Below are 22,653 nucleotides of genomic sequence, written 5' to 3' on the forward strand. Positions count from 1 at the left end.
GTCATACACTGAGTACAGTATTTATTTAAGACATGCAAGAGGAAATAGATGCAACAAAAGCCGCTTTCCTTGGCATGATGACTGCTGTTAACATCCTACACAGTGCCTGCAAGGAAAATTGCTTCCCTACTGATGTGCAGTAAGAACTGTATTTAAAGTCACCCGCGTTTGATTAGAATAATAAAACCCCAAACGGCAGGGATTTCATTTCCCTTAGAAGAAAACGTTCCAGGGTAGTAAAGAATGTTAATGGAGCTGTAATGGCTTTCTCCATTGAGGTAAATTCAGCAGGAATCAGGAAACACCCAACACGGGAGTTCTTCAGATTTTACATACGGATTACAAAGAGTGCTAAAACAGGTTTGCGCTGTTCAGCTTGAGGCCCAGGGCAGGAAATACTGGAGGCAGCATTATGCTGGAGTTGAACATGTAGTTTACTATAGGCCTACTGTAAATGAGGTTATCAAAATGAAAAGAAGCTAATTCCTTTCATTTTTGAACTATTTCAATACGGAGGATTATCTTTCTAATTCTAAGTGCTATTTCACTTACACAGTCAGTTAAACTTCCTTTATCCAGCAGCAAAGGAGAAGTCTATGACTGCCTCTGATTGGCATCAACAGAGATAAGAGAGTGCCTTTGTTTTACATTTGAGAGGCCTTTAGTAAGTGCCTTGCAACCGTGCCTGCACCAAGGCAAATGAGCATTAAGCCTATTTTACAGGTAGAGAAAACCAAAGTAAAGTGTTAACACTGCTAAGGCCACAGAAGGTATCACCTTCAAGGTACTGGTAGGTGCTATCACCTCACCCCCTTTGTATCGATGGCTGGACAATTCCTTAAGAGACTGAACTGATGTTGGAGCTGGAGTTCCAGTCCTGCTCAGCAGTGTATCAGCACTCAGTAAACTAGTTCCCATCATGGAGTAACATGGAGACATGGCAAGTAGGAAAAGAGGCACAGGAAAGGCAAGTGACTTGCCCAGTGTTGCCAGCAGGTCAGCAGCAGAACAGGGGGCAGGACCAGCTCTCCCAAGCATCAACCCAGCAGCAGTCCAAAATGTGACTTTAAAATGGAAGGGGCCCCCTGACAGGTCTTTGTTCTTAAAAATCTTGTGACCTTCCAAAACTCAAACTGGGCATCTTTGGTAATGAGACACTGGGAAACTGTACACGAAAAGCAGGCTGGTTTTCTACAAGACTTGCAAAAACGGTCTGGAGCCTTTTGTGACAGGATGATCAGAGCTATTGTCAGAGCCAAAACCTATCCATGTGAGAAGCAACAGAGAAGCTTGCCCTAGAGGCCTGCACCAGGGTGCGCATTCATTCTCCTCAAATCTACAGGCAAATTACAAGAAAAAGAAAAATGGGAGAATTCCAAGTCCCACAAGTACCCGAAGTGGATAAAAAGCATGGCTTTTAATCCAAGTAACCATGGCTGGTTACTTGGAGTTTAGTGAATGGTTTATAGACATACTGCAACCACAGCACATTTCACTTTATTCCCTGTGTAAAAAAAATACTGATAAAGATATCAAAGATGGCTAAGCAGTTGTGTAGACTTAAAATGTTTTCATTCCTTCACCTTGTTGTGGTTTTCATTTCCCTGCTTTGGCAATAACTAAAGCCTTCAAAACCGTTGCACAGACAGTAAACCCAAAGTATTGCCCTAGTCTGATAATGATATGTTAGGAACTTGATTTAGACTTCCCCACTATTTACTTAATTCCCAAATGATTGATGCTTCCAGGAGCAAGTTTATGGTCATTGTAATAAATCCACAAACTTTGACATGGAAGCTACAGTATCTCCAGAAAGGAGGTCAGTCAGAAGCAGTGTAAGTGAACCTACTCAGGAAGGAAGGTTCCATTTGGACAGAGGATTTTGGTGAATTGTGGAAACAATTACTTCATGGTATGACATGCAGAGGAGCATGTTCCTTAACACCTTATTTTCTTGTAGTTAATAGGGGTCATTGAAGGGGTAATGGGGGTGTCCAGCATCTCTGGCCACAAGCTTGCCATCCACCTGTGGAACAAACAGACTCAAGTCAGAAGGACAGAAATTCATTCTTACTCTCAGTTTCAAGTTCTGCATGATTTCAATTTCTGGGATAGGATGATTCAAACACCTGGGAGTCTTTTTCAGCTTAAACAGGAGCCGGATCCCTGCTCCCGAGTGCTCCAAGCACTTTGTGAAAGGAAAACTTAAAAATTCATTGAAAAAGGAGATAGATTTCTGTAGCCTGGAGCAAGTCTTTCAAGCTGCTGAGACTTGAAGAATTAGATTAAGAATAGTTAAAAGTCTTTTGCCTTGTAGCTGTTATTGAGTAAATGTTGTAACATGCAGACTTCAAAACACTTCATTGGAATTGGAGCTTTTTCCCCCTCTGTTTCCATGATAGAGAGTTGCTGGGCTGCCAATTTTACACATGGGTAAGATGAAACACATTTGAATGACTTGTTCAGGGTCACATACTGAAGCATGAACAGTGTCACTGAATTCCCTCATAGCACTTTTTGCTTAAGAACATTTCCATGGAAGACCAGCTTCTCCAGCTGTAAAATGGGAATATTGAAACCAGTATTCACAGGTAATGAAACAGTGGCTCCAGCTGGCCTAAAAGCAGACATGGTCATGCAGAAGTCTCAATTCCTACATCCCACACCTAAGCATTCACATGCACAGACTTAATGCATTTTTATTTGCACGAAGTCCATTGCAACACCCCCCAAGGAGCAGAGGTAAACCCTTGCTCTTCATCTGTATGTCTGGGGAAATTTAGGCGCAGCACTGGGAGACACACACCTCCCTGGGCGACAGACTTAGCATCATTCAGCTAGAACTTATATTAAGTCCCTCTTGTAGCTTTCAGTATAAAGCCTGCATTTCAAATCAACTGGAATCCCCAATAATGAATGTCACAGAGACTACTGAAGTGTGAAATTAGTCACTTGGGGGCACTACAGAGCAGAAAACGAAGATGTTAAGGTTCAACATTTGTCTGATGCTCAGGTTAATATAAAGCTGAAATGAAGCTGTCAACTGAAGGTAATCTTTAGAACCGTGGACAAAAGTGTCACGGCATGCCAAGACAGCAGCTGCCAGAAGCAATGTTTCAGGTACCCGATTCGTGTCTAGCACAGGAATTTGAGAGAAGGCGGCGGGGTAAAATCAGCAGTGAACACACGGCAGGTCAGTGGTGCTATCAAAAATAGATCATTCTGTGTACACCACCATCACTCCTCTTCCTGGCTTGGGAGTCATTCAGGTTTCAATTAAGTATATTCCTTGCCCAATTAGGTGTTTCCAAAAGTTTGAGATTTCAGGCCGGTGCAATGTAATTTCCAACCTCTATGCAGATAATGAATTGTTTAAAGTATAAAGCACTTGAATTGCCTACATGCAATGTAATAGCTCTTCCTTAGGATTTAGACAAGACAATGTGGAGAAGAGTGGCACAACTATAAGAACTTGTGGTTATGTATCAATGAAGCAAAACAAGGAAATACTGTCTTGTCAGTTATGACAGAAGCTCTGGTATCACTGCTGTATCACACATTGAAATCCAGAAACTGACTCAGAGAGGAGGTCGGCATAAAAGGTTAGACAGGAATTTTAATTCACAGTTGATGAAAATTCTTTTCTTTGAGCCCAGAAGGGATGGACAGGAGACAAAAGGTTCCACTAGAGATCTTACAACTACAGAGTCACCTTTTTATTCTTCTCATCGCGCTTCTTCCCATCTTGTTATCTGACAATATAGCAGTATCTTTGAAGCCCAGCTGCATCACTCACCCTTTTTCTAGTTGGATGGGCTAGCACTTTGAACTCTATTTCATCTCTCCTTTGTGAATCACTGTGATCTGATCAGGTCTCCCAGGTAACAAAAGCACATGACTTAGCCCCGGCTCATCCAAGGAGGCTACATCCCAATGTATTTTGCAGTTTCATTAAACAAAACAACTTTGTTCGCAGCATGAGTAGCAAAGCACTTGAAAGAAACATCCTGTCAGCAGCAGGTGTTCTTGCCACTACTGCAGTCACACAGATCAGAGCTAAGCTTGTCATTTGGTGTACAGATTCCTGATCCATAAACACAAAGATAATTTTGGTTGCAGGGATGTGGGGGTTTATATTTACACACACATACAGAAGCAACACACAGTTAAGAATACGGCCTTGAAGCTCTTGGAAGCTCCAGTATGACAAACAGTGAAAGGTGTAACCAGTATCTACCCTTGATATGAGACCGTTACTCACCGCAGTCACTTCTTTTTTCTAATTCAGATTAGTCACTGACATGCTCAAGTACTGAAAAAAGCTTTATGAGAAATCCTGGAGAAAAGCTTTCCCCAAAGAATTCCTATAGCCAGTAGCCACTGACTGACTAACAAAGAATAACTTACAGGTAGGCAAACTGCTTGCAGAGGCAAGGGCATGCTTGACAGCTTCCAAATCTGCAGAGATCTACTGTGTCTGTGCAGTGTACTGTACGATAGAGGAGGGATAAATCACTTCAGACTCATTATAGCAGAGTCTGGTGGCCAGTGACACACAAGGGAATGGCAACAGCTTTCTGTGGCATAATCAGAAGCAGGACAGTAAGAAATGAGGAATACTATGAAGACAGAAGATAACATAGCATTGGCTTGGGTTTGGTTTTTTTTTTGCACTGAGGGGAAAGGAACAAGGTTAGATCCTTTAATATAAAGGAAGACCAAGAGGACTTCAACACTTACAAGGCATTAGTTTTCTCTAAAACCAGACTGGCAACTGATAGCAGATGAGTAGGAAGTTTCATGTGACAGAGTAAAACTACTGATGCTAAAAGATGCTGCAGCTAATGGATTTGGACAGAAAAACAGACCAGCCTAAGCCAAGCTCCTTTCATTGGAGGAAGGTCATTAAAATAGATTTTGAAAGGGGGGACAGCCACTGGAGGGAAGTGGACGAATTACCCTCACATGACTTCTATGATGGGTATGGAGAGCTAAAAGCACCCTCAGTCTTCACCGATCTTGAGGCTTATGGTATAAAGTAGATGGGGACAGCTGGAACAAGGACTGCTTCTGGAGGAATGCCATGGACCTCGGCCTGTTTGTACCTGAGAAGGACATATCAGCAAGAGTCTGGGGAGATCTGAAGTAAGATGGGACTCTGGCTTAAAGGCCCACAGACAGGTTTGTAATAAGAACTCCTTCAGTAGCCAAAATAGAGCAGGAAAGATTTCGAAAAGCTACCTTTTTTGTATCTAGCTTCTGAAAAATCCTTTCATTTTAGATACCTTAAGAAGATGTGGTGTTCTTATGAGTAAGCAGTTCTGATGGGGACAGTATAAGAAAGAAAAATGCAAAATCCCCAAGCTGTGGCCACAAGCACATAATGAAAACTATGAGAAACATGAGAAATTTACCGTGATCATTGGCACAATGTAACGCCAGTTTTTATTCAGGCTTCCAATGTGGCTCATCTCTTCTTCTGTGAGGCTGAAATCGAACACCTGAGAACAAAAGCCAGAGGCTTTATAACCATAAGTTACAATTAGTTTGTCTTACATTCATAAACACGATGTTGCCGTTAAAACTCATTTTATAACAAACACCAAACAAAGGCTTAAAGTCTGAGGAGATCATACACTTGCCAGCTCTAAGCCTACACTGATACTGCATAGCACTCCTCCAAAAAGATAAAAAGCAGTTGGACTGTTCCAAGTCAGTCCTGCCTATTGAATCAATGTTCTGCTCCCACACAGCACTAAACCTCAGTTAACTGCAGAATTTACTGGAGCTTCTGGAGATTTCTAGCAGCTTACTACACGGCAAGCTTTGTTTTAATGGGAGTAACAGTTATAGAAACAATTCCTAACAAGTGTGTAACCAGCCAATTTCTATGATTAAGGGCTGAAAAGATCACAGGAGGTGATTCAGAGACCTCCCTCACGATTATCTGAAGTCAGTTTCCACATAATTTCTAAAGTGAACTCTACTTCAGTGCAGAAGTGAACCACACTTACTCCTTCAGCATCATTAGCATGGCAGTTTGCTGCAGAAACAGTCACCAGCCCCCACTTACAGGGTAGAACAACTATTATTCATCAGTAAGAACCACTGAATGTCATTAGAAGACTCCCTTGTGCAATAGATTTGTACCTCAGATAAATTTCAGTAAAGATTTTCCACTCAGACTTCTACAAAATACATTCTTTACCTTTTCATAACAAGACTCTGCATGTGTACATGTGCACACGCTCACACACTTGCTTAAAACATATCAAGTCTGTTTTCCAAAAGTCTTTACCATCCTTTTCAAGTCTATGCATACACTGACGAACGAGTATAAACCAAGCGCCTCAGCTTGTTGCTCTGCAAGTAGTAGGACAGGATATTACTCACATGAAAAGGGCACTGCTGAAGCTCTTTTCCTTCATTTATACTTACCTGGAGATTCTGCTGAATGCGAGCAGGAGTGACACTCTTGGGAATGGCAACCACTTTACGCTGCACTTGCCATCTGTTAAGGAGAGGAAAGAGCTTTTCTGCGTGTGCAGCCCAAAAACCACAACGTTTATTTTGCATGAGTAATAATCTGTGTCAGCAGAGATGCCACTTATGTTTCTATGGGAAATAAAAATACCAGGAAGAGGGCTGGCACAGCACTGTATTCTATTAGGAGTATGAGTATATGCAAGCTCAAGCAAGACAGTAGCCATTGAATTAATGAACAAGGGGAAGACATTCACGCCTTGAAAAAAACAACCAAGTTTCAGGTGCTTTAAGTAGAAGCCCAAGAAACAGTGACAACAATGTACTTCAGTATTTTATGCAAGTTCTAACACAGCCACCAAGAAACCAGAAGAAAACCCAGATCCCTCAAGTGCTTGTCTAGTGGCTCAAACACAAAATCTTGAACTTGTTCAGCAGGCAGGGTAACGTGCTGCTGCCCAAGACTGTGCTAGTGAAACTGATAGATACAAAGCCAGACAAACAAAACAAAAAGTGAGGATAGAACCCTGATTTTATTTTACAAGGTGCTGATCACATTCTGGATTATTACTCAACCATCTTGTTTCCCAGCATCCAATAGCTGCCTTTAACTACATAAAAACAAAACAGGAAATGGGTCTGCAGTGCAAAGAAGGAAGGCCCCCTGAATGCAGCAACAAGCACTCAAGGGTTTAGCAACTGGCCACATGCACATTCAGTAGGTGGCCCTCAATCATGGTACACTGCTGCAGTTATCCTACTGCTATTTCACAGCGAAAATGGGTGAAGTGTCCCAGGCATACACCCAGGCCCTGAACAGACCCTTCTGATCTAGTCCATCCACCTGCCCTAAGGCAGAGCCAACTCTACCAACTCTGTAAAACAAGCACCAAACAGGGCTTGCTTTTGGCACTCCCTGTGATTTTAACTCCCCACCAATGCAGAAGAACACACACTTTAAGTAGATTCCTTCTAATGTGAGTGTTTCGCTTCATTTAAGGCCAGGTCCCAAACGCCACCCTCTCTGACAGTTGTCCTGTACCTGAGGATGATCTGTGCAGGTGACTTGCTGTACTTTTCTGCCAGTTTTTTGATCCCAGGTTCTTCTAAAAGCACAGGCTCATCTGGGTGTTTCCACATGCGATCTGGAGAACCAAGGGGGCTGTAGGCAGTGACAACCAGTCCTCGCTTCTGGCAGTGAGCTATCAGCTCATTCTGAGCTAGGTAAGGATGGCATTCTACCTGTTAAAATGACCCACAATGAGTGGCTAGAGAATAGATAGCAACACAAGACTCTAAACAAATAGGAAGTCAAGAGCACAGCAGAACCAAACGCATCACAGGCGGTCATTCCAGATTCTAAAAACCTTATAAGGATAAGGTTTAAGTTAAGTAAGGTATCCTTATGAGAATAGCTTACTACCAGAATGAAAAAGCATCTGGTAGGCTACGTATACAGGAAAAAGAACAGATTACTTAAGTTTAGAGTGCTGGATTTTCCCTATGTACCAAACAGATCATCCAACAAGCAGGGAAACTCCCTATAGAAAGGATTCAAGTTACTTTCCCACAATGCTTCTTTCTTATAGCCTGAATTGTTTCTCACAGAGAAGACTAACTCTTCCAACAGACCTGCTCAACTAAGCAGACATAAATGGCCACAGAATGTGGACACAGGTCTCCTCCCCAACAAACTAATCTTCCTAGAATGATAGGCTCTGTGTGCCTACTCCTGCAGAGCTGGCTATATTCTTCCCTGTACATAAGAAGCTGAACACCTTGTGCTAAACACACAGCATTGGTTTGAAGACTCTTCACTCTTATGGACAAACAGGAAAGGTATTTGTCCTCTTCTTTATTTCACTTACCTGGAGCACAGCTGGTTTGACAGTAGCCACACTTAGTATATCATCGATCTGACGGCTGTTGAAGTTCGACAGCCCAATGGCTTTCACAAGACCTTTTACTACCAGCTTCTCCATAGCCTTCCAGGTATCCTTGTAATCAGTGTAATCATAACGCATTGTGTTATCAGGATTCTTTGGGAAGAGATTGTCCCCTCGCCTACAGCAGCAAAGGTAAAGAGTAAGTACATTCACCACATTTATATTATAGTTCTTCACTAAAAGAAACCTTCCTGTATTCTTAAAAGCTTTACATAGTTTAAAAGGTGGAGTACATACCAAGTGTATTTGTCTGTTCAATGCATGAATTATGCCGACTTCACCTATAAAAGGTTATTTCACATACAGTCCTTCCTATGTCAACTTGTTATACAGTACTTTGACCTACTTTGACTACTATACAGTAGTGACTACACAGATAACTGATAAGCCACCATATACACGCAGCAGCTCTTTGCACACTTTGATCCTAGCAAAACAGCTAGATTTAGAGAGCACCAGCTCAGAGGATAGCTCCGGTTTCTCAGCTTGAGAGGATTGTTTATAGTCTGTTTGGAGCCGCTACAAAAGTGATCTTGGTTTAAGAGCTGTCTAGAAGCGATTGTATTCAAAGTACACTGGCCTTCCCACTCCCTCTGGACTCTATAGCAGTGTCAGTACTTGATACAAGCACAGATTCTCTCAGAAGTCTTAACACATACATGTTGCTTATACGCTGAGTGTTTTCCCAGCTAGTCATACCAACCCATTCAAAAAAACACGATAAAGTAAAACACAAACCCCACACAATGAACCTGCTTCTGCCAAGTGACACCATCACACCACCAAAGGGCTATGACTGGCCTCTGAGCAGCCCACACCTGGAGGGGTACATGTAATCCCACTGGCAGCATGCTTCTTGTAACCAGTGCAGGACTCTGCTAGCTCAGTTCTAAGAGCTGCCTTACACTGCTCAGCTAAGCAGCACATGGTGTGAGAAATAAGAGCTGGGGACAAGGGGAGATGATTCTTCTTCGTATCATTGATAAATCTAGAACCAAAAATAACTCTGAAAGCCTTATGAGCTCCCAACTTGGAAAAGCAGCTTCATATGTCAACAGTAGCATACAAAGACAGAGATTAAGTTTCAAGACCTAGAGGCACTGTGATTTCCAGTATTTTAATTTCTAATTAAATAACATTCATTTGCTCAGCTTCCCAGAGCAATAGGCATTATAGGTAACCACACACTGAAACAGTCGAGGCAGAGCTAATAGAAAACTGGAGAGTGAACAGTTTCCAATGAGAAAACATGAAACTGCTTTATTAGAATGGCAGTTTTGTCAATAGTTTCCAGAGCATCAAGCTAATTTAAATATTAGTAATACCTAAACCATACATCAATGTCTGTGTTACCTGTCATTATCAAAGCAGTGTTTAATGTTGGGGTTTGTTGAGTTCTTTTTTTCCAATCAACTGGAAAACAAACCTGTTTCATAACAGGGGAATTTTTAAGAGTTCTTCCTCTAAACCAGCTCCAGCTGGCCACACTTCCTCATTCTGTTAGGCTGAGGAATACATTTATAGTTCAAGCATCTTTCCTCTTATCATTAGTGCTGTATGCTTTGTAAAATTCAGTTTGTATCACTAGAAGTGGTCAAAAAGTTCTCACATTTGCAGAATAGACAGAAGCCCCTTCAACTGACAGGGGCTTGTCTCCATGCAAGCATCTGGTCAGGAGATTTATCCTCCCCCTTCCATTTTACTGATTGTAAGGGGAGGTGGGGAGGACCAACAACTGCTTCCACATCTGCAAGAAAATAAAGCAGGGAACTCTGCTTCTGATGGGGCTGTAGGATAAGTGCATTTAGCACTTAACTGGAAGACTTCCTCATCTCTCATTCCCTCAACTCCTAGAATTACTGCAATTAAAATGTCATAAGTAGTAATTTTCATTTCCTGATACAGATGTCACCATGACACTGCATACTTGGCCACTGCAGTACAGTTAATAACTATTAGTGAAAAGTGTGGCCTTTACAAAATGCTTAATTCTCATTTTACAGATAAGTAAAGGAAAGGCACAAAGCAGCTTTGTTATTTCCTCAAGGTTACCCCATAGGTCAATGGCAGAACCAAGAATAGCTGCCACACTTCCCCAGTGCCTGCATGAAGGCACCAGGCTATTTAAACTTCTAATATATTTAAAACTCAAAGATTTTACATCACAGCAAACCAAATTCTCAGCTAGTATAAGATGGCAACCTTCAGTAGAGAAACTTGTCACATACACCTTTATTACTTTTTCCCAGTTAAGACTAGTTTCAGTTACCCACCTTTGTCACTTATGCCAAACTGTCAGAAGTTTAGCGACCCTAATTTCATCACCTAACTGTTCTCACTACTAAAAAATTTAATTTTAATTGCTTACAGACTTTAAATGAAGATTTAATACTCATTTTTGCAGCCTCATCATTGCTAAATAATAAGAACAATTATCCCTTTTCTATCTACAATACTTCTACACAAAAGAAGAAGTTTTGTCTCCTCTCCTGTATGCTTACAGACAAGCTACAAACCTGATCTAAACAAGCCTAAAATCTACAAATCTAAACCAACTCCTACCAAACTGAAATTCAAAGAAGGAAAACTGAACAACTGTTTCTGTGAACACACGGACCAAATATGAATCAGTGTATAGGTTATGGGTAGAAAGTCGTGTCTATATGACAGTCCATAGAACTACACTAGTTAGCCACACTACAAAAAAACATCTTGCAGGCAGTATACTCAGGAAGAAATTCACAGCTCACAAAGAAGGTCCTGAGGATATAACACCAGCCACTTATGTAAAACTGGGGTTTCTGCAATCTGTGCCCTTTCCACATAGAACTTACTCAAAGGCATGAGGCCAGTGCATGAGGTACAGGTCCAAGTAATTCAGTTTCAAATCTTCAAGTGTTTTCCTTAGTGCTGGCTCTACGTCTTCGGGGTGGTGCTTGGTATTCCAGAGCTTTGATGTTACAAACAGGTCCTCCCTTTTAATAACCTTTAAGAAAGCGAGGAGAGCATAATTTACTGGAACAAGTTCAGGAAGAAAATTGCAGCAATTCCCCAACTACCTTTAAAACCAAACAGAACAATTTAAGTTTTAATAAAAAAGGTAACACATGGAACCCACAAATTAAACCTTTCGAAATATACTAGATAGAGAAAAGAAAGAAACACACATGTTGGCAAGCCCTAAAGCATACCAGATAGTTCACAAGTTATTGTAAGTTCTGAAATACAAAACAATCCTCTCCACACACACTTCCCAATTCAAGGCTAAAAGCCACCACTAAGTGTTGTACGGCCAAAAGAAAGGTTATTCTGTTTATTCCTATGTGAATTTTGTAATTTCTATCTAACAATTCACATGCTCTAGGCACAACCAGCTAACTTACTAGACTCCTCACATGCTATAAACCAGGAATGCTTCTCATCAGAAGCGCATGGGAAAATAAAGAGAAGCAGCTTCCACAAAGCTCTGCACTTCAGTTTCTAGGTCCTGGAAGAAACACACTAAGAACTGAGTGCCCTGGACCCTGTATTGGAAAGGTAAGACACAGAAATTAAACAAGTAGAGTTGCTTAACTAGGAAGTGTAAAATGCAAAAGGGAGATCACATTTGGCAAGCTGAAGCACAGAACAGCATCAGAGGGCACTTCTCACTGTCTTGTGTGACCAAATTTCACTCAAGTCCATACTTTTTAAAAGATGGAATAATTAATTGCCTGTTTATCTCCTCCAACCGTTGTTATTTCTGTTTCACATGTGGCTGCTGTGTTCAAAGAGAAAGATGTTTTACAAATTCTAGTTTTAAGTTAGTTAGCTAATACAAATTGAGTAAAAGTCTCTTATGCTTCCCTGTGTTAGTTACTGTATCTAGTAGGAAGGAATCCGTGGAGCAAGCTGAAAGCAGCTTCTCTTAAGCTAATCACATAACAAAGAGATTGCCCTAAAGCTAAGGCAAGAACAGCAGGAAAGCAGGAACATAAGAACTTTCCTTCCATGAGCTCGGAGGCTGTACAGGCAATCCTTCTAGCCCCTTGGGCTAACAAGAGGGCAAGGGGATGAATTTAACATTCCACCTGAGGTCAACCATAGGAATGCCTGCCACATTACATTATATACTATATAGGCCATAGACTCTCAGGTGCAGGCCATAGAGCCACAGTTATCAAACCTTCAAATGCAATCACAATTTAAAACAAAGTACATATTTACTTACTATTATTTTGTCCATAACTAAAAAGCCCCACAGTCACCAAATTTGCTATGGCTACCGAACATGCTATCCCAGAGCAGCAAAACAAGAGTAACTTTCATATAAATCACTGCAAATACTTTACATTATAGCTACTGATTCTTGGTACCTCTGACTTCAGAACAGCCAAAATGGGATTCTTTAAAAGGGGGGAAAGGGGTGGGCAGGGAATTTTTTTTAAAAGGGCATTTTCTGTAGCTCCATGCAAATATCCCTGAAAATCTTTCCTCCTCCTGACACCCAGGATGGGCATAAGAGGAGAGAAAGCCCTCTTTCATGCCTGTTCCTGATTAGTAACATACATCTGGGATAGACCAGGAGGAAAAGCCACAGATGTTAACTTTACAGTCTACTTTCAGGTCACAGTTGTGAACTTTGATACGATACACAAGCAGTGTGGTGATTCTTGTGTTTTTACCTTGTTGGGCCCAAGGCACTCCTGGAAAGCCTCACCAATCTCTGTTTCGTTGCTGTAAGCTGCTGCACAATCGATGTGGCGATAACCCACACTTAGGGCATATTTCACTGCTTCTTTCACCTGTAATCAGAAACAGACAACCCAATGTGATCACTGAAAAGGGACACATCACTGGTGGGGAAAGAATCAAAAATTAGGGACTTAGTGACGAACACTCCCAAAGTACATAAAGTCATGAGACTCAGAGTAGGATATGGTCCTCTGTGGCACAGGAGTGAAGAGCTAACTGCTAGACAAGTGTAACAAGAATACAGGCCATGCACACAGGCCAAGCAGGCAAGAATTCACCAGACAGAATAGGGATTAATTATTAACCATACTTCTCATTTTTCTTAAATGTAAAATGAGCTTTAAGAAGCAGTTTTTAAATAAATGATGACATAGGAAGACAAAATTTCCTAAACTAATAGATGAGGATTCATCTATTAATTACCTCCTACTGTGATACCTCCTCTCTCCCAGTAGAGACTGGTTTCTAACTCCAGAATTGGCAGAATTCGGGGTTGGTTCAACTGCTCACACTTAAATTCCTAAGAAAATGATATTTTATGGTGCATTTTTTCTTCAGTTCTCATTTGCACTGACTGCGCAACAATGGAACTCATTATACTGTTGTGTATTAATTCATGGCCTGCAGGGGATCTCCTGATGATGCTGACAACTCTGCAGTTTGCTTTCCACATTGCTGACATAGGTGTTACCAACAGCAACGCTTCCCTTGCTACATATTATTACGTATAAGGCAGAACGGCTGGGAACCAAGGCACCATACTTTTAATCTTTTTGCTTTTTAAAGCTCTAATGAAGCCCAAGCACAAAACATCTTCACATGCAGACCTCAGATATGAAGCAGGTCTAGAAACCAAAGGAGGAAACACAGAATGGCATCTTTTTGAGGACTCACAAGGAGCTTCCAAATAAAGATTTCTAATAACCAACTGCACAAGATCGAAGAATTACTACAGATTCCACTGCAGGCATCATCTTTCATTAGGCTGATGAGCATTAAGTAAAATCCTAATGTTATTTTATTTGACTTCCAGTGGAAAGTAAGCACACACTCTTTTACATCTATCCATCCAAAGTGCCGCAGTACTTCTTACCTGTACAGGGATTCCTATACATTGGCTCTTCACTGACTTGTCTCTCAAGATTGTGAGATTATAAATTACTCTGTGTATAAAGCTTGATGCAATAGGGCCCCAACATATTTATAGAGATTACATCTTTGTATTCAAGAGATTAAAAAAAACATGTTCACAAAGGCTAGAGAGAGATTGATTTCTTTCAATTTAATCAAAGTAGCAGCATTTTCAATTTTAAAGCCGACAAAACTAGTAAGAGCAATTAAAGACATGTACAGTCCTGCTTTCAGATGCTGCAGAAAGACAAGGGGGAATCGAATGGGAAAAAGACGTCTCTTCTCCTGGTGGATTTCATCTGTTTTCTTGTCAAGAACAGCAGTAAAGGCAGACACAGGTTATCCTGACTGCATTCTTTGGCATTTTGAGAGGCAAAAAAAAAAAAAAAAAAAAAATCAGTCCAGTTTTCCCTTAGTCAGGATCACAAGCACTTCTATTACAGCAGTGAAGTAAACTCTTCCTTTCTCCAGCAGGATGGTATTTACAGCCCTTGACAAAGACATTCCTGAGGTCACTACACAATCGACATCATGGTAATTCTGATATCACCTAGGACATATTAAAAGGCTTTCAAGACTTGATATCTACCCTTCAAAAAGTTGAGAGCTGTGGAGCTGAAGCAGAAAGGAAAACCAGCAGTGTTCTTTGTCTGTGTTAGTCCCTCATTTCTTCTATTGGATAATAGGGGGCTTAATCCAAATAGGCACAAAATTTGCATTAAAATTAAAGTAAGAACCACTTGCAGAAAATAAGGGATAAAGCACTCCAAACATACCTCTGTAAAGCAATAAGCAGGAGGCTGCATTTCTGTATCAGCATGTTTTGATAAATTTCTAGCACTGAAAACTGGGACTGGTTATTTAAATAAGGTTTGGATTTGGGCTAAATCTGTATTTGCGTAAACTACTTTCAGCCTGCTAAAACATTCCAATGTGAACGGAGAGCTCCACACAAAAGGCAATCAATCAAGAGAAAGCATGCAAGAAAGGCATTTCTTGGGGGGTGGGAATAACAGATAGATGTAAATTTAAGAACTTTAACAGAAAGTTCTGTAATTTTGAGATTATGCTCAGTCAGGTACATGCATTTCCTGGGACACAGAGGGGGGAAAAACCCAAACACAACAGAAACGGTTAGAGATTCACATGCTTCTGGATATTTGTGTTGTGAAGTAACAACAGCCAAAGGTTCCTTCGAACTTTCCATTGTTTTTTAGTTTAGCCTGTCAAAACTGCTATGGAAGGAAAAATCACCAAGTTCATTTTCCATTAGGCAAGTTGAGTCACACAGCTGAAGTGTGACTCACCAATGTAGCATCACAGAGATACAGAAAGTAGGTCTGAAAGGATCTTGAGACATCACCAAGTCTAACCTCATGCCCCACAGCAGGGCCAACTAAGTCTAAACCACTCCTACACACATTTGTCATAACCCTTCTTGTAAGTGACAGGCAGTCTATTCTAATGCTTAGTTATCTTTATGTTCAAAGCCTTTCAGGTGTCTAACCAAGAGCCACATGGTATTCCTTACAGACATGAAATCCACAGCTTCCCCTTTGTGAGGGCTTTTTGTGCCTTTTGAAAAAGCCAACATGCATCTCTCAAACCTCTCTGCACCACATACCTGTAGGTGCTTCCATCTCTCATCACAATTCACCTCTCCCAAACTGCTGTCTCATCAGCTGGTTCATGCTTTTCTTGAAGTGGTTCAGCCCAAAACAGACACATTGTTGTAGCTGAAGTCTTACTTTCCTTCATAGTATAGCAAAGCCCTAGGAACTACACTCCCATTTATAGAGGCAAGGGACATGGCCTTTCTACCCACCCTCTTTTGGTTTTGAAGATGGAGGAACACAATATTTCTAACAATCAGTGGCAGATTCAGAAACTGTCTGTAACTCCCAATTCATTATACTATCCATGCCTAGATTTCCAGTTCTTCAATGTGCCCATCACAAGGTGAAAAACTAACAAGCCAACTTTATGCTTCCAAGCAGTACAGAGTTTAAGCGTCTTCTGCACAGCCTCAACCCATTACAAAGAGACCTTCCCTCTCACAGTTCCGGTCAATAATACTTGGAAAGCAAAGGCTGAGTCTCCTGTGCTTCCTGCAAAGTTGCCACATTTTAGCAGTCCCATCTGCTGACAGGAAACAGGAAAAAAGAAATAGATCAGGGGTGCGCATCATATTCAGATGCAATGACCAGTAAGTGTTGCTAAATCACCGTTTGTACATACGGCACTAAAATTTGCTGAAAAAGAACTCAGAGCACCACGTAAGTAATGCCAACTTCAGAGCCAATGCTCCATAAAATACTTTTGCCTCCAATCCTTCATATGTTGAATTTAAGTCCTTCTCAATACTTACCAGGAGCAGTGAATTTTTGTGCACGTTAACTAGGATTCTCTAACAAACTTCCAAGAACTAAACAGCCTCCTCCATAGTTGCAATCCCATCACAAGATACCCAGTCTGACTGGTTTCCTGAGCCACACATTTCCTCTCCAGCTTTCCTGAAGTTTCACACAGAAATACAACTTCTCTAAGCCCAGCATCTCTTTCCCCCACAGAACCAGCCCCTGCCACAGCAGGTTAGGCTGTTCATCAGGTGGGGATCAATCTTCCAGAATGAAAGCATGGCCCACTTGAGAGAAGAGAACAAGGCATCAAAGGATTACAGATAATCAAGCTCTAATATTAAACCAAAACATGCTACTGATATTCTTGATGCTCCTGTCTGAATGGACTTCTCTTTCAACTCATTCATGCTGCCAGTTCACAAGCTTCTGTATTGTGTTCCCTTCACATTCAATAGCCCTTCATCATGTCCCCATGGTAACATGTAAAACAAATCTCTCTTCCAGCATTTGCTCATGTAATACAGAAAATATTTTATTATCCTACAGTCTTCCAATGTAGATTAGGTTCAATAATTTACTCTCCATATTCTTATTATCTAGAAAACTAGGGCTGCAATGACACCTTTGTACTGGACTTCAAAGATCTAGTTACAAGGTTAAAGCTTGTTTAGTATCAGGAATAGTAACAGCCATAATAAAAGAAATTACTCAAGAGAGTAAAGTCAAGACTGAAAAGCAGCTTGACAAGGAAAACAATTACAATCTGCAAAATATTTACCTGAAATAATTTAAAGGCCATCTGTTTCCACTCTTGCTTCTAATGCAGCCCTTGCACAAAAAGGTTTTCATAAATAGCCTCTATTTGTGAAACAGCTAGATTAAATACAGTCAGTAAGCATTCTGCTTCTCTAGGCTTTTGTCTAAGCCTTAAATTCGTAATTAGAATTATTCTCCCTGAAATACATCATGTTCTTTTAAGGGTAAATCATATGCTTCCGAGTTTTCAAGAGTTATAAACAGGAGTTTATTTATTCCAAAGAATAGCAGCAGCTCCTGAGATTCCATTTTCACTGTGGTTTCTAGATTTTGCCTTCAATACATTCTAGGAATGTCTTTGAAGATAGTAGATGTTCCAAAGAAGCAATTCCCAATGGCTTCCTCAGGACTCCAGAGAAGACTGCTGGGTTCAGCTGCTGAAGCTCTGCTTACTATGGCAAAATCCATCTGGATTCAGTTTAAATTATGCACAAGCAGGATTTTCCCTGGTTCTTTTATAAGGCTGCACTTTCCTCAGAACAGTTAGTGCACAAAATAAACAATGCATTCAGATTCTGTTTCTTTAGTTTCAGGCATTGTTTTTAGGCAACGCACCTTTTAACTGCCTTGAGCGAACAGAAATTCACCCTTTCACTTGCTGCACATCAATAAACTTAATTTGGCTGTCAGCTGATGTTTTAAGTGAAAGAGCTGAATATTCATTGTTCAGCTCCTGTCCTCATCTAAGAGGTTGACTGAACTCTCACACCAACTTAATTTCCACATTAGCAAGGCTTCTGTTCCAAATACATTCACTGTCCGCTTGTTTGAACAGGGAGACCAACAATAAAATGGCTCTGAAAAGACTCATTTTTACAGCTTCTTTCCCCACGTTTTCCTCCAGCTGGTATGAGAGAATAGCTCAACATCTTGAGAAGCCTTTTAAATTTCCCTCTCAGTCACAAACACAATGTCATTCAATATACTGCAAAAACCATAATGAAGCTAAATGCAATACTATGCAGCATTTACTGTGCAGACATGCAAAAGGTACACATAATCCAGAAGGCATTATAGACAACAATACCAGCTAAGAATTCCACCGAGCAAAGGACGTTGCCTTTCACAGCAAGTTTGTGCAATCTCTTCCCCCAAGAATTTATCTTTTAACTAAATGAAACAAAGAGTAAAAGACAGACAAGTAGAAGAATTGCAACAGGAGGCTCAATCCATAGCATGCAAACATTCCCACAGACAGTTTGCAGTAACAAACAGAACTGTTTCCCAGCGTGGGGTTTGCCAATTCATTGCATTAGAAGCAGAATGAATGTCTAATGACACGTTAGTCATCTTAGTCTAAAAGCAGGATGACCCAAGCAAATTCTGGTTTTCTGCTAAACACAGGCTGACCACTGGAGCAGGACTTATTACAAAACCAACCGGAGTTCTTGCCCCCCAAAATAATGCTTTCAGCTCAGTCACCAGCCCAAGCCAGAGGAATGTCTGGTCAAACTGACAGCCTGAGGATTTGCCAGTGGAAGTCAGGCACCATATTATAGCTACAGCACTGTTCCTGCCTCATCCCACTCACTGGTTTCTTTCTGGATTCATCTCCCAAGCAGATGTGTTAACAAGTCTTAAAGGACCTTCTGCTAATGCTTTTGTGCCTTAAGTCATGCAAATACATACATCCCACTGACTTCAGTGTGCCCAAGACTAAAACAATTCAAGCAAAGGATCCAGGCATCAAATCTAGGATCTTCAAAGAAGGTGCACAAGCCACAAATACTAGTTGAGAGCACAGTATCGCATTGTTCTTTGCTTACTTGGCCACGTTCACTTTTCCAAGTTCCCAGCCCTATGAGAGGCATCTTCTGCCCAGTGTGGAGTGCAACGAAGTCGCATGCTGCCGACATTTTTGCCTGAAGAACAAACAAATTCAGTAAATTGCAACAATTTACCTTTTCAGTGTAAAAAATAGAGGTCCTCATGATGCTAGAATAAAGATGAAGTAGGTTCTTTACAGCTTTTACCAATATAAAGGAGATTAACAGTTACCCTGGAGAGACTAGAAAAGGAGCCCTTGAGCCTAGACTTCTCTCTCATGCTTTGAACTGTGATATCCAAGCGTCTTCCCTATGAAATTCAACAGAACAGAAGTCTAGCAGGATATTCCACTCCCTGTTGCTGGCTTTATAGCTACCACAAACAGCAATCTGCTAAGAGTGTCAAAGCTTTTTATCAAAAAAGGAAGATTTTACAGTGTCCCAACATCCCCACAATCTATGTTTGTGGTCAAACTGCTAAAATGAAACCACATTCAGGATGAGCTCCAAAGCTGGCTAGCTGATTTCAGCAGAAATTGAGGAAGTTACTTCCCAAGTTCAGCTGTGTGCAAACTCATCACGTTATTTATTTAAAAACAACAACAAAATCACACCAACCAAACAACCGAGGAGTGGACGCATGCAATGTTGGCTGAATAGCTAACTATGGAGGAGGAATGGATATTTTCAAAGCAGAGCATTCACACAGCATACCATCCCAAAATGGCTCTGCCTTCTCCATGTTGTTAAAATCTTCATCAGCCGATGGATGTGTTCACACATAAAGTTTATACTTTCAATTTCTTGCTTAGTTTCTCAGGTCATATTTCTGTAGATTTACAGCAGACATCAAACACCACAATTGGCTTACAGAGACACCTAACAAAGCAGTTGGAGAGACCCTGACCTGAGGGCCATTGTACACCAAGGAGCTGGTGATCCAGGTAACAGTTAACCCAAGCAGGTCCAGGCTTCTCTTGTGATGTGATTCATGTACAGCCTTGGCCTTCAAGCCTGCGTTCTGGGATAAGCTCAGCAGCTGTAATAGATGAGTCTGCAGGCAGCTTGGTACCTGTGATTACACCATGTACATGTCCTTACCTTTATCTAAAAAGGTAGGACATTCTTATGCAAGCATCATTTGTTTGACAGAAGAAATGATGAATAGGTTGTTTTCCTGTAAGAGAATCCCTAATAGCTCAAGTGACCAAAACAGGGTAACCCCTTCCACAGACAGGGTCTGTAGAGCACATTGTGCATGAATCAGAGGAGACCTGTTCAATGCTGCATAACTTGGAGCTCCCAGCTCCTGAAGGGATGTAAGATTATCACCTCTATCCTCTTTCTTTACAGGGTTAGCTCTAACAAAGAGCATTTGATATGATACTTTAGAGAGTCTGAGTGCCTTTCTTATCAGGATTGCAATGGACCAGCACCTCTTGGTGCAAAACAGCAGTCAAAGACAAAAATAACTGCTTCGGATTTGCATTGAGATGTATTAAGTCCAGATATGGGTGCTGAAGGCCATCAGGACCTGATGAAACAAACTTTGAGTGTACATCTAGTTTTTGTGATATTCTGGAAGTCCGTGAAGGTAAAATGACAACGTCAACAGCATTCTCTTCTGTTCTGAGTTTCATAGCCATTTTGTAGCCAGCAAACAGGTGCTTTTTACCTGAATTTAGTTGCTTAAAGGTACCTGCTCACATCATGCAATACAACTGTAGACTTAAGACTTTTTGATTCACACTGGCCTATAACACAGATAAGACAATAACCATATGCTTCACACAACCATGTTACACAATCATCTTAAATGCAACAGTTTGCCCCAGAAGACAAGGTACACGTTTAATCAATAACTAGCATCAGCACATTTTCCAAGACCCATCCTGCTTCATTTAACACTGTCATATATTAACGTTGCAGAGAGAGCAGAACTACAGCCCCTGGAAGAACAGAAACATGCCAGAATTAGAGACAGTGGAAGACAATACACTAATTAATACTTTCCACTCAGATTCTTCCCCTAACAAGGGGATGCAAGAGAACCACAATATCTGCTAGCCATCATTATGTGGCTCATTAAAAAGCTGGAAGCCTCTTTGTAGCAAGGCAAAGACAAAAGCAAACACAGAGCAAACCAATTCCAGACAAGTAAGATGTGGTTTTGACTTTACAATACCCACCCATTGCCACATGCGCATCAAAGAGTTAAAGCTCAGAATAATTCAAAGGCAGCATAAGCAGTCCAGCTAGGAGGACGCCTTAATAACTACAGAAGTGTAAAGTACACCTGCGCATCAACCCATAGTTACAACTCACTTTTAATCCAGTTTAATCCTTTAAACTCAAGAAGTCTTCCAACAGTTAAAAGCATATGAATATGTATTCCATTAACATGCATACATATGTAAATAGCTATATACTGAAAATACGGAACTCCCTGCTGCTGAAACGCTCTTCTCCCCCAAACAGGAGCCAAAGAGGCTCCTGAGGCGCCCAGAGGCGCCAAACGCTCCTCGCCACGGCAGCGCGCCCACCACCCCCTTATCGTGGCGGCCCAGCCCCACGCCGGTGGGCGATAAGACCCCGCCACCGCCCCGCCACTACCGCACTCACCACGCACCGCCAAACACCACCCACCCCCTTACCGCGCCGCCTGCCACTTATACCGCTGCCGCTTGGCCCGGCGCTTGCGCTTCCGCTTCCGGCCGGGAGGTGCCAGCGGAGCGGAGGGATGGTGTGGGGTCATCCCTTCCCTGAGGGAGGAAAATAGCCCATCAATGTGGGGACGGGAAGGGCCGGCTTCTTTGCCGCCCGTCCTGTGGGGAGGGGTTTGCAGGACGCTGTCTGCGCCCCCGGCACGGCCTATTCCTGGGTCACCCATCGGGCTTGCTCTGTTTATCCTTCTTTTCCTCGCGGTGCGGTTCCCACCGGGAACTTCACACAGCCCCCAGTCACATCCGAGTGCGATAAATCAGATGGGTTTATCCATCCACCACATGGAGGGAAGTACAAATACAGACCTAACAGATAAAGGTCGAGTGCATGAATTCCCATACAAGTCTCCTTGTCTTGGCCTTTCAAAGCTGATTTTACCGGTGAAAGACAGAATTTCCCCTGTGTTATTTGGAGCTCTAAATAACAAGAATGCAGGTGAAGTGCAAGGCTAGTTACATTCATTTTGCTTCAGCTTTTGTGCTGAAAGGTGCGTAAAGAGAAAGAAGTGGCACTTCCTGAAAGGCCTGAGGCCCCTTCTGCTGCAGGTGCTCAGGAGTGCATGTCCTCATCCCAGCGAGACTGAAAGGAAGAGTAAAGCCAACTGATTTCAGCACAGTTTTGCTTCTGGACATGTACAACCTTACTACTGTAGTCACAGATGCAGCCTTCAACTGGAGCAGACTATGGCCTGCA

At 41.6% G+C, this 22,653-nt stretch overlaps 1 protein-coding gene across 6 annotated transcripts; it reads right to left on the reverse strand.

Moving 5' to 3' along the window:
* Positions 1–4: 4 nt before the first annotated feature.
* On the reverse strand, positions 5–21,961 carry AKR1A1 (aldo-keto reductase family 1 member A1). Of its 6 annotated transcripts, XM_080624331.1 has the most exons (10): positions 21,562–21,793; positions 19,951–20,065; positions 19,237–19,332; positions 13,094–13,213; positions 11,264–11,415; positions 8,352–8,547; positions 7,526–7,725; positions 6,439–6,511; positions 5,415–5,501; positions 5–2,026 (listed from the first exon to the last, which is right to left on the reverse strand). In XM_080624331.1, the coding sequence occupies exons 2-10, from the start codon at positions 20,017–20,019 to the stop codon at positions 1,961–1,963; spliced, it is 1,059 nt and encodes a 352-aa protein (XP_080480457.1). In that variant the 5' UTR covers positions 20,020–20,065; positions 21,562–21,793; the 3' UTR covers positions 5–1,960. The 6 variants fall into 6 exon arrangements, with proteins under 6 accessions (XP_080480457.1, XP_080480461.1, XP_080480459.1 ...); XM_080624335.1 differs by lacking the exons at positions 19,951–20,065; positions 21,562–21,793 and adding an exon at positions 21,891–21,961; XM_080624333.1 differs by lacking the exons at positions 19,951–20,065; positions 21,562–21,793 and adding an exon at positions 21,859–21,874.
* Between the last annotated feature and the right edge of the window lie 692 nt (positions 21,962–22,653).

The sequence above is a fragment of the Psittacula echo genome, assembly GCF_963264785.1.
Source record: "Psittacula echo genome assembly, chromosome: 7".
Taxonomy (NCBI): Eukaryota; Metazoa; Chordata; class Aves; order Psittaciformes; family Psittacidae; genus Psittacula; species Psittacula echo.

Bases quoted from the DNA above. Each gene is read 5' to 3' on its own strand.
- AKR1A1 (XM_080624331.1), bottom strand. From the start codon at position 20,019: ATGTGTGAACACATCCATCGGCTGATGAAGATTTTAACAACATGGAGA. The intron at 13,214-19,236 runs GTAAGCAAAGAA...TTCTGATTACAG, and splicing joins GGAAAAGTGAACGTGGCCAA to GTGAAAGAAGCAGTGAAATA. The intron at 2,027-5,414 runs GTAAATTTCTCA...TTTGTTCCACAG, and splicing joins ACATTGTGCCAATGATCACG to GTGGATGGCAAGCTTGTGGC.